The sequence below is a fragment of the Monosiga brevicollis genome, genomic scaffold (assembly GCF_000002865.3).
Source record: "Monosiga brevicollis MX1 MONBRscaffold_3 genomic scaffold, whole genome shotgun sequence".
Taxonomy (NCBI): Eukaryota; class Choanoflagellata; order Craspedida; family Salpingoecidae; genus Monosiga; species Monosiga brevicollis.
The window spans coordinates 370,905-388,637 of record NW_001865040.1 but is presented as its reverse complement, the minus strand read 5'-3'; the positions used below and the strand labels follow the sequence as shown (position 1 = coordinate 388,637).

General features: G+C 54.9%; 6 protein-coding genes across 6 annotated transcripts in view; 4 read left to right on the top strand and 2 right to left on the bottom strand.

Annotated features, from left to right (window-relative positions):
* Window positions 1-1,121: 1,121 nt before the first annotated feature.
* On the bottom strand, window positions 1,122-3,126 carry MONBRDRAFT_31131 (uncharacterized protein). The gene is made up of 6 exons (XM_001742916.1): window positions 3,102-3,126; window positions 2,625-2,802; window positions 2,355-2,517; window positions 2,195-2,235; window positions 1,809-2,063; window positions 1,122-1,720 (listed from the first exon to the last, which is right to left on the bottom strand). Exons 2-6 carry the CDS (start codon window positions 2,766-2,768, stop codon window positions 1,385-1,387), a joined length of 939 nt encoding a protein of 312 aa, XP_001742968.1. The 5' UTR covers window positions 2,769-2,802; window positions 3,102-3,126; the 3' UTR covers window positions 1,122-1,384.
* A 1,012-nt stretch (window positions 3,127-4,138) lies between these two features.
* Window positions 4,139-6,588, top strand: MONBRDRAFT_31130 (uncharacterized protein). Its single transcript, XM_001743239.1, has 5 exons — window positions 4,139-4,290; window positions 4,381-4,635; window positions 4,727-4,780; window positions 4,973-6,007; window positions 6,102-6,588. The coding sequence occupies exons 2-5, from the start codon at window positions 4,480-4,482 to the stop codon at window positions 6,447-6,449; spliced, it is 1,593 nt and encodes a 530-aa protein (XP_001743291.1). The 5' UTR covers window positions 4,139-4,290; window positions 4,381-4,479; the 3' UTR covers window positions 6,450-6,588.
* Window positions 6,589-7,605: 1,017 nt separating this feature from the next.
* Window positions 7,606-9,180, top strand: MONBRDRAFT_22737 (uncharacterized protein; the record flags this gene model as incomplete). The annotated part of the gene is made up of 6 exons (XM_001743238.1): window positions 7,606-7,639; window positions 7,762-7,830; window positions 7,960-8,266; window positions 8,390-8,481; window positions 8,643-8,705; window positions 8,807-9,180. 6 exons carry the CDS (start codon window positions 7,606-7,608, stop codon window positions 9,178-9,180), a joined length of 939 nt encoding a protein of 312 aa, XP_001743290.1.
* A 653-nt stretch (window positions 9,181-9,833) lies between these two features.
* MONBRDRAFT_14740 (uncharacterized protein) lies at window positions 9,834-12,457 on the bottom strand (the record flags this gene model as incomplete). The annotated part of the gene is made up of 8 exons (XM_001742915.1): window positions 9,834-10,327; window positions 10,452-10,668; window positions 10,767-11,000; window positions 11,213-11,554; window positions 11,674-11,771; window positions 11,862-12,032; window positions 12,146-12,175; window positions 12,274-12,457. 8 exons carry the CDS (start codon window positions 12,455-12,457, stop codon window positions 9,834-9,836), a joined length of 1,770 nt encoding a protein of 589 aa, XP_001742967.1.
* Window positions 12,458-14,417: 1,960 nt separating this feature from the next.
* On the top strand, window positions 14,418-16,835 carry MONBRDRAFT_17480 (uncharacterized protein). Its single transcript, XM_001743237.1, has 5 exons — window positions 14,418-14,501; window positions 14,636-14,731; window positions 14,824-15,098; window positions 15,206-15,533; window positions 15,642-16,835. Exons 1-5 carry the CDS (start codon window positions 14,439-14,441, stop codon window positions 16,581-16,583), a joined length of 1,704 nt encoding a protein of 567 aa, XP_001743289.1. The 5' UTR covers window positions 14,418-14,438; the 3' UTR covers window positions 16,584-16,835.
* Window positions 16,836-17,005: 170 nt separating this feature from the next.
* MONBRDRAFT_31127 (uncharacterized protein) overlaps window positions 17,006-17,733 on the top strand; it is a 2,487-nt gene continuing 1,759 nt past the window's right edge. The window contains exons 1-2 of the mRNA XM_001743236.1: window positions 17,006-17,427; window positions 17,574-17,661. Of these exons, the coding sequence (XP_001743288.1) occupies window positions 17,333-17,427; window positions 17,574-17,661 (183 nt within the window). The 5' untranslated portion in view covers window positions 17,006-17,332. The remainder of the gene's footprint in view (window positions 17,428-17,573; window positions 17,662-17,733) is intronic.

Sequence of the window (17,733 nt, the reverse complement as noted above, 5' to 3'; positions counted from 1 at the left end):
AAAATTGCTTCTCGGCTCGAGCGCGGCGTCGACCTGCGCTCAACTCTCTTTGCACGCGTATTCCACCCGCAATGCCATCGGCACGACGCAGCATATCTGATTGTCGCTGCCGGTCCTACACTCGCGATGCACCAAAAGGCGTACAAAGAGTATGCAGGCATGCATGAGGCCCGCAGAGCAGCGCGGGGTGGGCAGGTGGTGAGGGGTGGTCGCACCTCGGCGCTGCGGTGTAATTCCTGGAGCTTTTTTTCTGTTGTGTTGAGGCGCTCGTCCAGGACTTGTATCTCGCGCTGAGCAGCACGGGCTCGCTCCAACTAGGATGGGAAGCAATGCGAAGGTTAGGGCAGCGAGCTTGGGGCTATGAGGAAGCCGGTGTTTCAGTCCCTGTGAGTAAGCGCTCAAGAGGCGGACGTGGGCTCACATTTTCATCAACGCCGACATGCAGCACGTCCTGCTGTTGGCGGAGGTTATGAATTTTGAGCTTGAGGGCACTGCTGGCTGATGAGGTGCTGGACATGAGGCGATCCATTTCGTCGTCGAGATGGGCGATTTCGGCCTCGAGAGCAGCGCGCTCGGCGGCAAAAGAGGAGCACTGTTGTTGGATGGCTTGGCGTTGATGACGAAGATCATTAATGCTTGCGCTGTGCTCTGCAATGGCTCGCTGCAATCCTTCAAGCTTGATGCGATTCTCAGTGGTGATGGGGTCGGACATGATCGTTTCGCCTGGCTGCTGCTTCTGTGCCAGCAGCGTTTCCTCGAAGCGGTCCAAGCGCTGGCGCTCCAGCTCCTCCTCATCCTCTGACGAGCTAAAAGTCATGATTTCCGCCGCCATGACTGGCCGTACCCCACGGCCGTCGGCACGTGTAAACCTGCCTCCCTGCTGGTCGAGGTCTTTTGAGTGAGCCTCACTTTGATGCTCGCAGCTCGACCAAAAATTGAGAAAAAAAAAAAAACGTTGAGAGAGAAGAGAGACAAGAGAGAGAGAAAGCAGCATTTGCTGTTGTCAAGCACTAAAGACAATTGGTAACACAGCTTTTGTGTGTGTGTGTGTGTTTTCTTGCAAAAAAAAACACAACAAATACCAACTGATCCTCTTTTGTGATTTTTTTTTTTTTTTTTTTGACGAGAATGGCGCCCTGCTCGGAACGGGGTGCGTGCTCAATTTCGAGGGGAAAAAAACATACAGCTGGAGAGAGGTGTTATGATGGAGCACGGTGAAACCCATCATACTCATAAAAACATACAAAGATTTGCATCAAGGCAACACGCAAAAGCAGCCCATCCTCGGGTCAATGCAGGTGCCGAACCACACATGGCACGCGAACGCCACGCAAGAACGGACTCACACCGAGTGCGAAGGAATGAGAAAGACGCCACTCACGACTCAATCGGCGTTGGGAGTGATGAGGGCAGCCAGGACATCAGAGAGCGTGATGGTGCGAATGGGAAGGCCGCTTGCGTCCACGACGTAAACGCGGTGGATGCGGCTCACGGCCAACTTGCTAATCACCTCACCCAGGGTGGTCTGGCTCGAGCAAGTGATGGCGGGCAGCATCTCGCTGCGCTCACGGTCAGGTGCATTGCAAGCAATGTACTCGGTAACCGACTTGTGAAGGGCCGCAAACACACGCTTGCCCGTCAGCGCCCCACGGATATCGCGGACGCTGAGGTTGCCAATAATGGCACCGTTCTCTGCCACTACAGGTGCAGCGGAGACCTCCTAAAAGGCACACCACAGGGGTAATGAGTACATCTCTCGTGAGGGCAACCCCCCTCATTCATTGGTGCGGAAGGTGGGGGCGCCGAACCTTGTCCCGTAGCATCTTGAAGGCATCGATTGTGCGCACGCTGCGAGGGATGGTGACAAGATCCGAGGGGGTGGTCAGATGACATTGCTCAAGGGTGCGAGCCGCCGTCTGCTGGAAGGCTTCGAGCTTGTTGGCCAAGAGCCGCACGACGGCTGACTGCGTGACAAAGTTGACGAGGATGCCTTGGTCATCGCCCACCAAGATGCGGTGCTGGTTCATCGTGCCCAGGGTCTTGCAAGCCTCGAGAAGGGAATCCTAGTAGCAAGACAAGGGACAGGTGAGGAGTGGATTGCCGTGAGGCCATCGTGCTCCGTGGCCGATGAGCTGCTGTGCGAAGTGAATGTTTTGTCCGATGCCCAAAGGCCAAGCAGGTTGAAAGCACAAACCTTCTCATTGAAAATTTGCACGTCGTCGGTAACGCCGAGGCCTATGCAGATGGAAGTGGCATGCGTGGTGTTGAGGTCTGAGGTGAGCGGGTGTGCGGCGAGCACGGGCAATCGTCTCGTCTCGACAGTCGGGCTGAAGAACCGAGCCAGAGTCACGCACCGCTGTTGGCCAGAAGTTGCTTGTCCAGTGACTTGAGTGCCGTCAACTGGGCGAGGCCGGTCAGATCCTCATTGCTCTTGTCGGCAGCATGCTCAAGCGAATCGAGAAAGTAGTTGTTGACAAGACGGCTGAGATCAGCCACGCCAACGTAACCTTGGTCACTCTAGAAAAATAGAAGACGTGTCCAAGACGCGAGCAGTTGCGCCAGGTTGAGCGAGGGCTTCCGGGAGATAGTCAAAACGTGCACGCCGGCGGACCAAACGGCTATACCTTGACGGGTGCACACATGATATTGCCCTCGGAAAGGGTGCGAATGACATCCAAGAGGGAGTCGTTGACAGAGACAGCAATAAGCTCGTCTGGCTTTTCAAAGTGGTGAAGCGTATAGCCTCCAAGGAACGTGCGCGCCGACATGATTCCGGTTGAACAAAAAAACCCGAGGGAGCTTCTATGAACGTCAACAAGATACAGACAGGGTTGAAAAGTACCGTGAGCCGTTGGCCGTCGTTCCGATCTTGACCCGGGGTTAGAACTGGTTGTTGAGGAGCGGGAAAAGAGACGAGGCACGGGTATGTTGTTGTTGTTGTTGTTCTTATTGTCGATTTTGAACCGTGTCACGAGGCTCATGTCGAGCGCAGCTCTGAAAGAGAAGCTCCTTCCAAGCCCTCGGCGTGGACCAGGCAAGAACCAGTGTAGGATGCAGCCTCGATGCCAATCAGGCACCAACCAGCACGAGCAGGGACTGACCGTCACGACCTGTTGGCGTCAAATCAGAATCAACTGCGACACACACACACTGTGCAAGGGGGAAAGGGGAGGAGGACAGGCGTGCTGTTCACAACACCAGTTCTGAGTGGCTGCTGTGCCCTGTGCGGGGGTGTGTGTTGGGTGTAATGGGAGGGGTTGATGCAAGATTTTATCAGATTGTGGTCGTCAGGGAATTCAATTTTGGAAGGCGTTGATTCATATTCAAGGACGGTTCACTTTAGGGAGTTGTACTTTATTATGAAAATTGGGGTGTCCTCTCTATCTTGTAAGTTTATATTTTGAGCACTCATCAGGTGACAATGGCGCCGCTTGGGCAGGAGGTGCAGAATTCAAGGTGAATGCTGACGCGGCACTTGGGTGAGAGAGATGGTTCAGATGGTGGGGAGCGACGCGTTCTACTCGACTGCGCGGATGAGACTTGATGTGTCAGTGCTGCGCTGCGTACGAAACTCTGAAACGTGGCACCTGAACGTCGCACGCCTGAAGGTCGCACGCGTGAGGGGGTACATCGTTGGTATGACTGGTCCCCCATTTCCTTCCCCACCATTTGTCAGAGGGCGCTTGTTCTCGATTGAGGACAAACCATACAGTAGACCAGCTCCTTCTTTTGTCTCTTGTGATGATTCCTTGTTTTCGCGCGAAGACAGAGAAGAGACACAGAGACAGAGAAGAGACACAGAGACACAGAGACAGAGGCATTGGAGAGAGACAGAAACACAGAGACAGAGACAGACAGAGGGAGAGAGTCAGAGACAGGGAGAGGCAGAGACAGGGAGACAGAGACAGACAGAGACAGAGAGTCAGAGACAGGGAGAGGCAGAGACAGGGAGAGAGAGACAGACAGAGACAGAAGAGAGACAAGAGACAGAGAGACAGAGAGACAGAGACAGAGAGACAGAGAAACACATGACAAGAGTCAATACAAAAGAAAGCGTGTAAGCATAGCCAGTCAGCCAAATGTACATCCGATCTTTCTTATGTGAAGAAGACAAACACGTGTGTGTGAGTGTGTGGAAGTGCGTGTAGAAGTGGCGTGGTCGTGCCGACCCGGCGGGCAACAGGCTCCGGGTTCAGTGGCTGTGAACGCCTATTTTCTTCTTCTTGTAAAACGTTGCCAGCCTCTTGTTGTTGCACGTTGGGGACCATTCTCACAAGATCATCTCAAGAGGTCAGCACGACGTTGCATTCATGCGCATTACCTTTGGCTTCTTGTGCCTGGCTCGCCTCTCACGCTATCGCCTCGTGTGGCTTGATGCAGTCGCATTTCTTTCCAGCGCTCTCGCCTCGTCATCAGCTCTTGCTCGCTCGCCCCTCGAGCCTCCCTCTGCTCTGTTGTCTCTCGTGGGCACCAAACATCATGGCAGCCCATATTGCCTTTACTCAACCAACCAGTGTGCGGGTCAAGAGCCCGCACGTCCAGTACCAGGACAGCGCCATGGTGAGCCAGTACGATTACCACAAAACCCTCGTTGAGACGGACGCCGACGGCAACGTGCAGGCCGTGCCCACCACCGTATGTCATTGCCTGCACCTCGCGCCTGCATGCTGGCATCCGCACCCTCACGGACGTCCCCCATCCCATCCTCTCATCGCACTGGAAATAGACCCGTTACGAGCTGCGGACCGAGACCAATGTTCCCAAGCTCGGCGTTATGCTGGTATGGCTCCCACCTCCCTTACCGCCCCGACTTTTAACTCTGTGACACTCGAGCTTTATTTTTATTTATTTATTAATTTTTTTTTTTAACGGTGACTGGCCGATTTACCATCATCCATCCGTGATCACCCATGACCCCGCGCCCGTTCCCTTAACGTGCACCTCGAACGCCGACGCGACACAATGTCTGTAGGTTGGCCTGGGCGGCAACAACGGTACCACGGTTGTCGGTGCCACGGTAGCCAATCGCCTCAATCTGCAGTGGAACGATCGTGAGGGCCTCAAGAGCCCCAACTACTGGGGTTCCGTCACCCAAGCCAGCACCACCAAGCTGGGCGTGGATGCCCAAGGCAACGATGTTTTTGTGCCCTTTGCCAGTCTCCTGCCCATGGTTCATCCCAACGACGTCGTCTTTGACGGCTGGGACATTAGCGGTCTGAACCTTGCCGATGCTATGGACCGTGCCCAGGTCCTGGAGTATGACCTCCGCCGCCAGCTCAAGCCCCATCTGGCTCAGATTGTGCCGCGCCCCGGCATTTACTACCCCGATTTCATTGCCGCCAACCAAGCCGATCGTGCCGACAACGTCCTCGCTGGTACCGACAAGCAGGTTCACCTGGACCAGCTTCGCGCCGACATTCGTGACTTTAAGACACGCCACCAGCTTGATAAGGTTATCGTGTTGTGGACCGCCAACACGGAGCGTTTCGCCGATGTGACCGAGGGTGTCAACACCACGGCCACCGACCTGTTGCAAAGCATTCGTGACAGCCACCCCGAGGTGGCCCCCTCCACCGTGTACGCTGTTGCGGCCGTCCTTGAGGGCTGTGCCTTCATCAACGGTTCCCCCCAAAACACCAACGTGCCCGGTTTGATTGAATTGGCCGAGCAACAGCGCGTGTTTGTGGGCGGCGACGATTTCAAGTCGGGTCAGACCAAGATGAAGAGCGTGCTCGTTGACTTTTTGGTCAACGCTGGCATCAAGCCCGTGGGCATCACCTCCTACAACCACCTTGGCAACAACGACGGCAAGAACCTCTCTGCACCTAGCCAGTTCCGCTCCAAGGAAATTTCAAAGTCCAACGTCGTCGATGACATGGTGGCCTCCAACGGCATTCTTTATCAGCCAGGGGAGCACCCCGACCACGTCGTCGTGATCAAATATGTCCCGGCCGTTGGCGACAGCAAGCGGGCCTTGGACGAGTACTACAGCAAAATCTTCATGCACGTATGTCCCCGCCCCTCGCCTCTCGCTCCATGGGCTGTGGCCCAGCCTTCAGCTCACCGCTTCTTGCCTCGTGGCTCCCCACTTGTCGTGCTAGGGAACCAACACAATTTCCATGCACAACACCTGCGAAGACAGCTTGCTGGCCACGCCCCTGATCATCGATCTCTTTGTGCTCTGTGAGCTGTTGCAGCGCATCTCGTGGCGTGTCATCGAGGGCAGCGACGACCAATTTCGTCCTCTCGCCACTGTGTGCTCCCCCCTCAGCTACCTGCTCAAGGCCCCTCTGGTGCCTCACGGCGCCCCCGTGGTCAATGCCCTTTTCAAGCAGCGTTCGAGCGTCATCAACCTGCTTCGTGCCTGCCTCGGCCTCGCGCCCGAGAGTCACATGGGCTTGGAGCACATTACCGTCAACCAGGTCGCAAGTTCGACCCCGAGCAGCTAATTGGCGCTGCCTCAAATCCTGGCCCGTCCGTGCTTCTCGCAGCGCTGTCACATACAACGGAAGCCATCGCCTGTCCACTAGCGTTTCCACCACCGTTGCCATAGGAAGGGCAACAAACGAAATTTACATCATAGATGTTAAAAAAAAAAAAAAAAAAATTGTGTATTCATACAACTACCCTCTAAAATCAATAAAACTACCCCGAAATTCAAGTCCACACCACTGACCAGAGAAACACGAGAAGCTTTTGTTCTTTTTATTAATACTTTCTTCTCTCAGTCTCTGGGTCTTTCGATCCCTGGACAATCGTCTCTGCCTTTGCACCGCTTAACCCCTCTGTCTCTCTCTGTCGCTTCATATCTCCTCTACATCAAATCTCTGAAGCCACTCTGTCTCTCGATCCAGCTCGCACCTCTCCGCAACGTCTCCCTCTTGCGCTCCATCTCTTCACTCTCTCTATCTCTTTTTGCACTTTTCAAAGGACTTGTTGCAGGTGCGAGTTGCTGAATGGCGGCGGCGGCTGCGGCGGCGGCGCACGTTGCACGTCACACGTTGCACGTCACACGTCGCACGCTTAACCTGGCCTGGGGGACACGTATACGAAAAGAAAAAGCGCATTTCTGCGTGTCGTGTCACTCGGCTTGATGTTCTGGTCAAGTGCGTCTGGTTGCATGCTGACTCAATGTGCTGCGCCTTCTGCTGTTTCCCAAAGGCTCAGCTCGATCGACCCGCAAAGCATGGCGGCCTTGGCGTTTGCGCGGCGGTTGCCGCTGGTTTCTTCGACCACTCCTTATGCAGCTCGTCATCTGAGCCGCTCGGCACCCTTGGCAGCTGGACCTCCGCCTTTTGAGCCCGAACCTCTCCCGAAAGAGCTCGAACGTGTGTATTCTCGTTCTACCGTGTTTCGACCCCTCAAGTCGTTCCTGTGTCTGTGCTAGCGCACCAGGAACAGCAAAAGAGCCCCCACCCATCTCAACCCTCTCGCCATCACACCAAACGTGTCACCTGCATGTTTGCTTTATTTTGTCGATGGGCGCGCACGGCGGTCCACTGGTCTAATGACAATGTATATGTGCCCATCTGCCATCTCTCGCTGGTTGTAGATGTGGCCGCCTCGGCCGTGTCCAAGAATTTGTTTACCTCGATTAATGAAGCCATGGACCTTGCCCTCACCCGCGACGCCAATGCCTGTTCGTCCATCTGATTCGCTTGGACAAGCCACTTGCACGGTCACCTGCCCTGACTTTTTTCTTACTGCTCCGTTCCTCGTGGCCCCAAACAAAACATCGCATCGTCGTCTTCACCTCTTTAGGCATCTTTGGTGAAGATGTGGCTTTCGGTGGCGTCTTTCGCTGCTCCGTAGGCCTTCGCGAGAAACATGGTACGTTCTTGTACTACGCTGCGAGCCCACCCTGCCCTTGCCCTTGAACGGGTTGGACTGCCTGTCCTCCCGTTCCAGGCCCTTACCACGTGCTCTCATGTCTTCTCCTCCGCTACCGCCCCTCCCTAGGTGCCCACCGCGTTTTCAACACCCCGCTTTCGGAGCAGGGTATTGCCGGCTTTGCCATTGGTTTGGCGAGCAACGGTTGCACGGCCGTGGCCGAGATCCAATTTGCCGACTACATTTTCCCAGCCTTTGACCAAATTGTGAACGAGGCCGCCAAATACCGCTTCCGCTCTGGTGGTCAATTCGACTGTGGCAAGCTGACCTTCCGCGCCCCTTACGGGTGCGTGGGTCACGGCGGCCTTTATCACAGCCAAAGCCCCGAAGCTCAATTTGCGCATTGCCCCGGCATCAAGGTCGTCATTCCACGCGGGTAGGCTGTTGCATGTTCGGCTAGTACTGATTTGTGCTGATACTTAAAGCTCATGCCCCCTTCCCGTCGTACACTTTGCTGGCTTTCTCCTGTGCTATCCACCCTTCCTGTCAAAAAAATTAGCCCTGTTCAAGCCAAGGGACTCTTGCTGGCAGCCATCGAGCACCCCGACCCTGTGCTCTTCCTGGAGCCCAAGTTTATGTACCGCGCCGCCGGTACGCTCATGACAAAGGCGCCGTTTCCCCTCATCCTTGTTCTTCCAAAAATGCAACCAAACAACTGCTGAAACGAGCGCATGTGCACGAGATTAAAAAAAAAAACTCCCCTTTCACCCGACTTCTCTCACGGCTTGGATCCAACCCGTGCGATTCATTAGTTGAGGACGTGCCAGCCGACTACTACACTCTTCCTTTGGATAAGGCAGAAGTAGTGCAAGAAGGTTGGTCTTGCCCGCTCGCCTTGCTCTTTCCTTCTGCTTTTTGGGCTACAGCCTACGAAGTGCTTTGATCTGATCCGTGGTTGCTGCCACCCATGTGGCAGGCTCCGATATTACCTTGATTGGCTATGGCTCGCAGCTGCAAATTCTCAAGGCCGCGGCTAAGCGGGCACATGCCGAGCTTGGTGTGAGCTGCGAAGTCATTGATTTGCGGACAATCAATCCTTTTGACGAGGAAACTATTGCCGCTTCGGTCATCAAGACTGGCCGCTGCGTCGTAGCCCATGAGGCCCCGCTGACGGCTGGCATGGGTGCAGAGCTGTCTTCCACGATCCAGGAGCTGTGCTTCTTGCATCTGGAGGCCCCCGTCAAGCGTGTTTGCGGCTGGGACACCCCCTTTCCTCTGGTTTATGAGCCCTACTATGTCCCTGACACTAACCGCTGCTTTGAGGCCATCAAGGAGACCATCAACTATTAGAGCGAGCACCGTCCAGTTGACACGCATGCAACACAATCAGCACGCAGCAGACCGGCTGTTCACGAATGATGGTACAATTGAAAAGAACAAGATCAATTGAAAAAAAAGAAAAGAACACGGTTCATTGGTATTTAAAAAATTGCCAGTCACCCGAGGCACAAAGGCCCATCAGACTGAACGCTAGTCTGTCAGCGCGCACCACCCCACCCACACACTCGCATCACACATACACATGCGCGCCACACAATGTAGAACAGACGCACGGACACCCATTGCCACGCCTTGAAAACTTGGGACGAACGCAACGCAAGCGCCCCTTGGAGCTTGGCCTGAAAAAAAAAAAAAAAAAAAAAAGAAGCACGGTTCGTCTCTCCAAGAAGCGCAAACAATGCAGAGAAAGCCGTGCCACCCTGCAGATCTGGGACAATCCTGTCACTAAACAGGCACAAGGTTTTACACATCAGTACGCAGCTCCTCTGGGGCTGGTGTGTCCTTCACCAAAGAGCGCTTGCTCTTGAGTGGGGTTGTGTCCACGAAGCGCGTGGGAGCGTCCTCGTGGTGGATGGGCAAAGGGCTCTGGCTGCTCTTCTTGAAGTAATTTTGCAACTCGCCGCATGCAGCCAGAACAAAACCTGAAAGACAGAGTTGGGAGGTCATGTAAATCCTCTTGTGCTGGGAAGAACACACGCAGATGCAAACCATTCAGCACAGGGCGTGGCTAGGGGCCAGAGCGACATACCCAAGAATGGCGGAGAAGGACGCAGGGGACGGGAGAGAAACTCGGGATGGTACTGCACGGCAAGGAAAAACGGATGATCTTTCTCGGAAAGCTCCATGATTTCCATGCGCTTGCCCTCGATGTCGTGACCAACAAAGCGGAGACCGTGCTTCTCAATTTCGTCCACTAAGTCCGGATTGACCTCGTAGCGGTGACGATGACGCTCTTCCACAAAGTCTGGCTCACCATAAAGCTTGCAGGCCACCGAGTCGCGCTTCACAAAGACGGTGCGGCGCTTGCCGAGACGCATGGTGCCGCCCATGTGGGTCTGGCTGAGCTCAGGCATGTCAATGACGACCTTGGTCTCGCACTCGGGATCCACCTCAGTGGAGTTGCAGCCCTTCCATCCCACAACGTTGCGACAGAATTCTGCAAGCAGTGTGAGCGTAGGAGAGGTGAGGATATGCATGGGTGATGCGTATACACGGACAAAGTTAGAAACAGTAACAGCGACAGCAACCACAGGGGCGGACGCTTCTGCTCAAAAACGTACCGATGACGGCGAGCTGGAGGCCGAGGCAGATACCGAAGAAAGGAACCTTCTTGGTACGAGCCCACTTGATAGCCGCAATCTTGCCCTCGATACCTCGAGAACCAAAGCCACCAGGCACAAGGATGCCATCAGCTTGCGTCAACGTCTTCCACGCGTCGTGAAATTTGGCAGGGTCATTATCTCGGGCTTCATCCTCCAGCTGGCTAGCCTCGACAAACTGCATCGAGGAGCAACAAACGATGGCGATGAGGCATGAAAACGTTTTGGACAAGAGTGGTCGTGGGCCTGTGGAATAAGTCACAAGTTGAGACGCACTTCGAGATTGAGCTTGTGGCCGGCCACCAGGCAGCTGTGTTGCAGGGACTTGATGACAGAGAGGTAGGCATCGTTCAGACCCGTGTATTTGCCCACAAGGACAATGTTGACCGTCTTACGAAGCTGTTCGTAGCGGTCGGCCAGATCCTGCCAGCGTTGCAGGGGCTTGGGAGGCAGGGGCTCCCATAGGGCTTCATCCAGCTCAAAGTGCTTCCAGACCATGGGCACCAAGTCCTGCACAAGCCGGTTGAAAGATGGCACACAGATATCATGAGAAGTAGCTCGCAGTCCATCTGCACGACACGGAAGAGACGGGACTTTTGAAGAGAGGGAAGCAAACATTGCTTCCACCCAAAACAAACAAAAATCACAACGAGAACGAAGAAAAAAAGCAGAAAAGAAAAAAAAAAAGGAGGGGGGGGGGTGTCAAAATGCAGAGCACAAACCTGCTGCTCAAGGAGCAGGGGCACGCGGTAGATGGAGGAAAGGTCGTGGACGGCAAGGACGTGGGAAGAAGGGACGTGACAAAACATGGCAATTTTCTCGCCCAGCCCCTCCTGAAGTGGAGTCTTGGAGCGGCAAACGATAAAGTCGGGGCTGAGACCAAGGCCGCGGAGCTCGCGGACGCTGTGCTGGGTGGGCTTGGACTTTTGCTCGCCAGTGGTGGAAGGCTGGGGCACCAGGCTGACGTGGAAAAGGAGAAAGTTTTCGCGGCCGACTTTAAACTGGAACTGGCGGAAGGCCTCGACAAAGGGCATGCTCTCAATGTCTCCAATGGTACCACCAAGCTAAGAATCGGGTGGAGAAATGAGAGAAGGAGAAGGTACCCCCGGTCGTTCCGCTTTTGGATGCAATACTTTCAAAAAAAGCATGGCACGAGGTCAGGGTAAGCGGGTTGGGGCCGCACCTCAATGATGCAGACATCGGCGAGGCGACCGTTGGAGAGGGGGCGACGTGAGACCTGCTCAACCCATTCCTGAATGACGTTGGTCACGTGGGGAACAACTATCGATGGACAGGCGACTCTGGTCAATCCTTGCACATGGTGAAGGCATTCGAATTGGCAGGACATGACTGTGGCAAGGGCAAACACACCTTGAACGGTCTTGCCGAGGTAGTCACCACGGCGCTCCTTTTCAATGACCTTTTGGTAAATCTTACCAGTGGTCAAGTTGTTGTCGCGAGTCAAATCAGTGTCGAGGAAGCGCTCGTAGTTGCCCAAGTCCAGGTCAACTTCACCTCCATCATCCAGAACGAAGACCTCGCCTAGAGATGGTGACATTGTGGCAATGATGAGGCAGAATATGAGGTCCGGGTGGAGGTGACTGACACGCTGTGTTATGCCTTGTCACGGGCAGAGAATGCGAGGCGAGACCTACCGTGCTCGTAGGGAGAGAAGGTACCAGCATCTAACAGGCATCAAATTTGGACGAGCGTTACAAACGGCAAAAGGGATCCTGGGGAAGGGAGGAGCTGGGCAGATGATTGGGAACACGCAACGGCTAACCAATATTGAGGTAAGGGTCAATCTTGATTGAGGTCACGTTCAAGCCATAGTTGGTGAGCATGGTGCCAAGCGAGGAGCTGATGATACCCTTGCCAATGCCGGAGATGACACCACCTGATGCCAATGACAGGATGGGGGGAGGGGGTGTCAAATGAGAGCATGCAGCAACGACGGGAGCAAGCATGGCCACCTTTGGAGTCGCCAGGCCGCGACCCAGTGTGGGTGGCAAGGGCAAGACACACCAGTCACTAGGATGTAGCGCATGCGACGTTCGGGCTCGGCGCCCGCAGCGGTGGCGGCGCTCATGGTGTGTCGGTTACTTGAAAAGGGGGTTTCACCAGGCTATTCGGCAGCGACCACGTTCAGGCGTTCTGGCTTGACGGCTGAGCCTTTGGGAAGGGAGAGCCAAGAAGACGGACGACATGTGAGCTACGGTGCTGGCAGGAGCGACCCACACCCACGCGCCCTGTCCGAGTCACGACACCAGCCGCACGTGTGCAGCAAAAGTTGTGTGTTGTGTGTGTGCACCAAGAAAATCATTCAAAAATGAGACACTTGAGCAACACCGGAACGACACGGCACAAGCGTCACACCCCCACACAACAGTCCCACTGTATCACACCAACGAGCAGCAGCAGCAGCAGCAGCAGCAGCAGCAGCAGACCACGAGTGTTGCAGCACAAATGGCGGGAAAAACTTTGCGCGCGCTCACTCACGCGACAAAATGGCGCTGACATGTGTGAGAGAGTGTGTGTGAGGAATCGGGAAGGACAGAGACACGGGTAAGACGCGCCCGAGATCAGAGAGACATGCAAGGATATCAACTGGATGACGATAATTTGGCTTTGAACTTATGAAGAAACCAGAGGTGCATATCGAGATGCGTCTTTTGCGAGAGAAGGGCGAATAGCATATGTGTGCTGAAGAGAGTTTGCACAATACGAAAGACAAAAGAATTTCAAGCTGTGAGCATGTGTCTTGCACAAGCTCACCAACAACGGGGGGATGTTAACGGCGCTGGGGACGCAGGGAAGGCCGTCGAGGACTAGTTCTTGGTGCGCGAACCGCAGATGGCAGACCACCCATACATGCAATCCATGTTCAGCGCAGCGGTGCCTTGAGCAGCATTGCAATACCTCTTCCACCCTCTGCGCTGCCCTTTTCCCCATCTGTCCCTGCCCCAAATCGTAACGGATCAAAGCAGCCGACGTTATTGCTTTACAACCATAAATCCCTGACACCCTATACAAAATCTCCAGCAGCCTTGTTGTCCAAGTTTAATACCCCCCTACAATATTGACTGACTACGGAACGTGAGTCTTCTTGAGTCTCCCCCGAGACTGGATCCAGTTGTTGTGGCGCTTCTCTCTCTCTCTCTCGTAGAGAAAAAGCAAAAAACGAGGTTTTTGTTGAAAAAAAATAAAAATAAAAAAAGGTGAGCGCGCGCTCTCTCTCTGATGGCAGCCACACGTGCTGAAAAAGACGATTCACCAGGCGTGCGGATGTGAGGCCTGGTCGGGGCGGTGGAGAGCCTTTTCTTGGGGTGAACCTGGCTGAGCCAGACATGATCTCTTACAATCACAAGGCGGGGGGAGGGGTGGTTTTTTTTTCTTGTTCATACACTGTCTTGTCTTCTTTGCTCTTGGTTTCCGCCCCTTGCGGTGCTGGCGTATCCTCATGTCCTTGATCGCCGTGAGTGTGCGTGTAGATTTGCTCGGGTCGTGCTGCAGATTATACAAGCTTTTTTCTGAAAGTGCAGGAAAAAGGACAAGAGAAGAGCCGACTCCCGCTCTGCGGCCGCTCACAAGGCCGGTCGCGGCGAGAGTGTGCACGCAAGCCCGAACTCGGCTACTACGCTCGTGGCTGCTCGTGGCCGTCCACCTGCCCTTGCCCGGCGCGTTTCGATTGAAGTACCCATCCGAGCGCATACAACCCCCGCCTTGCCGCCAATCCTTTGAAAGCCTTTGAAAGGCCGCTGTAAACCCTTGCCTTTCTTCCCGGAGACTGCCAACATGCCCCGCAACAAACAGGTGAGAAGGCACAGGTCTAGTTCACACATCTCATCCCGAATTTCGAGCTCCACAAGTCCCCACCTGCAAGCACACAAGCTCAGATTGCGATAATTTTATTTTCGGTCCCCTTAGGTCAATGTCCGGGTCACGACCATGGACGCCGAGCTGGAGTTTGCCATTCAGCCCGCCACCACCGGCCGCCAACTCTTTGATCAGGTCCGGACATGCCTTCCTGCCTCCTGCCTCCTGCTCAGATCAACAATCTTGCTTGACTCAGCCGATCGAGCCATACCCAAGAGCACTTGTTACTATTATTCGGATCTGATCCATGTCCCGCCCTTTTTTTTTAGGTGGTCAAGACCATCGGACTTCGTGAAGTTTGGTATTTTGGCCTGCAGTTTATCGACTCGAAGAATCTGGTTTCTTGGCTCAAAATGAACAAGAAGGTGCTGTTTATCCAAACCTTCCCTTTCAGCATGTTAAATCAGCTCGTGCCTGGGTGCTCACGTCTCCTCTGTACCCATTCACGTTCGTGTAGGTGGTGTCCCAAGACGTTCGCAAGGAGGATCCATTGCAGTTTAAATTCCGGGTCAAGTTTTATCCCGAAGACGTGTCAGAGGAGCTGGTCCAAGATGTCACACAACGCCTCTTCTTCTTGCAAGTCAAAGAGGCCGTCCTCAACGAGGACGTGTATGCGCCACCCGAAACCTCTGTCCTTCTGAGCTCCTACGCCGTTCAAGCGAAATACGGCGACTACACCCCCGAAATCCATCGCGCTGGCTTTCTCGCACACGAGCGTCTTTTGCCTCCCCGGTATGACTCGTCTTTGCTGCCGCCCAGCTCAGTCCGACGCACTTTACACGAGCCTGTCTGCCCAAGGTCTCATCCACTCTGACGTTTGGACACTTGCACGCCCATAGCGTACTGGAACAGCATCGCATGACAAAATCCGAGTGGGAAGGTCGCATCACCGCCTGGTACTCGGAGCACCGAGGAATGCTGCGCGAGGACGCCATGTTGGAGTTTCTCAAAGTGGCGCAAGAGCTTGAAATGTACGGCGTCAATTATTTTGCCATCAAAAATCGCAAGGGCACCGACCTTTGGCTGGGCGTTGATGCTCTGGGTCTCAACGTCTACGAAAAGGATGATCGCCTCACGCCCAAGGTTGGCTTTCCCTGGAGCGAGATTCGCAACATCTCTTTCTCCGACAAAAAGTTTATCATCAAGCCGATCGACAAGAAAGCGCCGGTACGTGCTAGTGGCCTCAGCCTACCCCACACTTTGCTTTGCCGTGCATCTCGCTGTCCCACCGGTGAGGTTTTGTCATTCATCGGGTGGGCACTTTGACGGGTGCAGGACTTTATCTTTCTGGCTACGCGGCTGCGCATCAACAAACGCATCCTGGCGCTGTGCATGGGTAATCACGAACTGTACATGCGCCGGCGTCGCCCGGACAGCATCGAGGTGCAGCAGATGAAGGCGCAGGCCCGGGAGGAAAAGGCCATTAAGCATGCAGAACGCGCACGTCTGGCACGGGAAAAGACTGCCCGCGTCGAAGCTGAGCGTCGACAGTCGGAGATGGCTGTGCGCCTGAAGCAGTACGAGGACGAATTCAAGCAAACCATGGCGGCCCTGCAAGAGTCGGAGGATCGCTCCAAGAAGCTGGCCGGCAAGTTGGAGGACATGCAAACTGAGGCCATCCGCCAACAGCGCGAGCACAGCCAAGCCATGGACAGCGTGCGCGAGCTTCAAGAGCAACTCACGCGCATGCAACAGAGCCAAAGCAACAACGCCGAAGAGCGTGAGGCCTTGGAGCGCCAGCGCGTTGAGGCTGAATCACGGGCTCAACGCATTCGCGACGAAGCCACGCAGCGTGACGCCGAGGTTCAGGCTCTCAAGACGCAGTTGGTCAAGGCCCAGGAGGAACAGGCCGCCAACACACGCCGCCTCATGGCTGCCTCGGCTGCCCCCAACCTCGAAGCATCGGAGACGGACGACGTGGTGGAGACTAGCCAATTTTCGGCTGAGCTGTCTCATGCCACGCTCGCTGCCGCCGGCCGTAACTGGACATCAACGGCTGTCGATCGTGATGCCGTGCTGCAACGTTCGCAACGAATCCGCGATCAATTGGCCATGCTGGGTCGCGATCTCGATGCTGCCCGTGACCCCACCAAAGTCACAAGCTTTGACCGACTGCATTCAGACAACGTGGTTCACGGTCGGGACAAGTTCAAGACTCTTCAGAAAATTCGTAGTGGCAACGTGCGTCAGCGCATCTTGGAGTTTGAGGATATGTAAACGGTCGCGCTGTTCCTAGATGTTTTGGCCTGAGCCCCTGGCTGGGCTGCTAGCCCACCTGTGCCTGCACTGTTGTGAATACGGCAAGGTCTTATCATACATACCCTCTCAGCTCTGATGTTCTTTTTAGCTCTTCTTGTTCACAGTTTGGCTGTGCAGCTGGTGTTGTTGTTGTGGTTGTCATTTTGTGGTGCTTCGTTGTTGTTTTCTTTGTTTGTTGTTGTATGTGTGAATTTGAACGACATAATTATCTGACATTCGCGCGAGATCTTTCGTCTGACAAATCCTGACTTTGAGGGTATTGTTTAAGAAGGAAAAACTAGCGTAATATGATAGAAGCACGGAGGCCGCCTTGGCAACTGGTTCCCAAGGCGGCCGCGACGCCACAAAGCGCGCATTCTCTCCACACACACACACACACACACACACAGAGCCTGCAGGCACATCTAGGCACATCTCATCTTTTGGCGGCATCGGGGCGATCAAACGGCTGGCCTGACTGCCGGTGTCCCATCCTCACGCCATTGCTTTTCGTTCGCCTTGGGCCTTGCTTGACTGCCTTCTGTGCGTGGACGCGCGAGAAGCAACGCGCGTGCCGTGGGCGGTGGTCACGACCGCCCGCCAAGCTTGTATAAGTAGACCTGCGGCAGAGGCGTGGTCTGCTTCTTGGCTGCCTCGAGCTTCAAGATACAACCGTTCCCACCCTGCGCGATTTGACTTTTTGATTGTGGCGCATCCACACCGGCACCATGGCAGCACCCATTCCCCCTTCGAATAACACCTACACCTTTGCCTCGGCCCCCCGTGCCGTCGCTCCTCAACGCCAAAAGTATCGGGACCCCACGTACGTCCATGCCCATGATGTCCAGCTGCTGGCCCCGCGCGAATGCCCTTGTTTCGCCCGCGTCGTTGGTTTCACGCCACTACGAGGTTCGGCACGGAAAACGCCTCACCTTCATATGTTGCGATCCTGGCCCCCACCCGAAACAGGGAAACCCAGCGCACGGCTCCGGCCAACATGATGTACGACCGTCGCATCGTGCGCGGTAGCACGCTGCGCCAGCCCGTGAATGCGGCAGTACGTTTACCACCACCCCGTGCCTTCAAATACGCATTCTGCACATCACCAGCTGGCGCACAGGCGTGCTCT

What these genes read in the sequence shown, in the direction of transcription:
- MONBRDRAFT_31131 (XM_001742916.1), bottom strand. Translation starts at nt 2,768, where the DNA reads ATGTCGGCGCGCACGTTCCTTGGAGGCTATACGCTTCACCACTTTGAA. An exon ending in TCATGTGTGCACCCGTCAAG is followed by an intron (nt 2,518 to 2,624) that starts GTATAGCCGTTT and finishes CTATTTTTCTAG; the next exon opens with AGTGACCAAGGTTACGTTGG. An exon ending in TGCAAATTTTCAATGAGAAG is followed by an intron (nt 2,064 to 2,194) that starts GTTTGTGCTTTC and finishes TCTTGCTACTAG; the next exon opens with GATTCCCTTCTCGAGGCTTG.
- MONBRDRAFT_31130 (XM_001743239.1), top strand. Translation starts at nt 4,480, where the DNA reads ATGGCAGCCCATATTGCCTTTACTCAACCAACCAGTGTGCGGGTCAAG. An exon ending in TGCAGGCCGTGCCCACCACC is followed by an intron (nt 4,636 to 4,726) that starts GTATGTCATTGC and finishes CACTGGAAATAG; the next exon opens with ACCCGTTACGAGCTGCGGAC. An exon ending in CCAAGCTCGGCGTTATGCTG is followed by an intron (nt 4,781 to 4,972) that starts GTATGGCTCCCA and finishes CAATGTCTGTAG; the next exon opens with GTTGGCCTGGGCGGCAACAA.
- MONBRDRAFT_17480 (XM_001743237.1), top strand. Translation starts at nt 14,439, where the DNA reads ATGGACGCCGAGCTGGAGTTTGCCATTCAGCCCGCCACCACCGGCCGC. An exon ending in GGCTCAAAATGAACAAGAAG is followed by an intron (nt 14,732 to 14,823) that starts GTGCTGTTTATC and finishes ACGTTCGTGTAG; the next exon opens with GTGGTGTCCCAAGACGTTCG. An exon ending in GAGCGTCTTTTGCCTCCCCG is followed by an intron (nt 15,099 to 15,205) that starts GTATGACTCGTC and finishes GCACGCCCATAG; the next exon opens with CGTACTGGAACAGCATCGCA.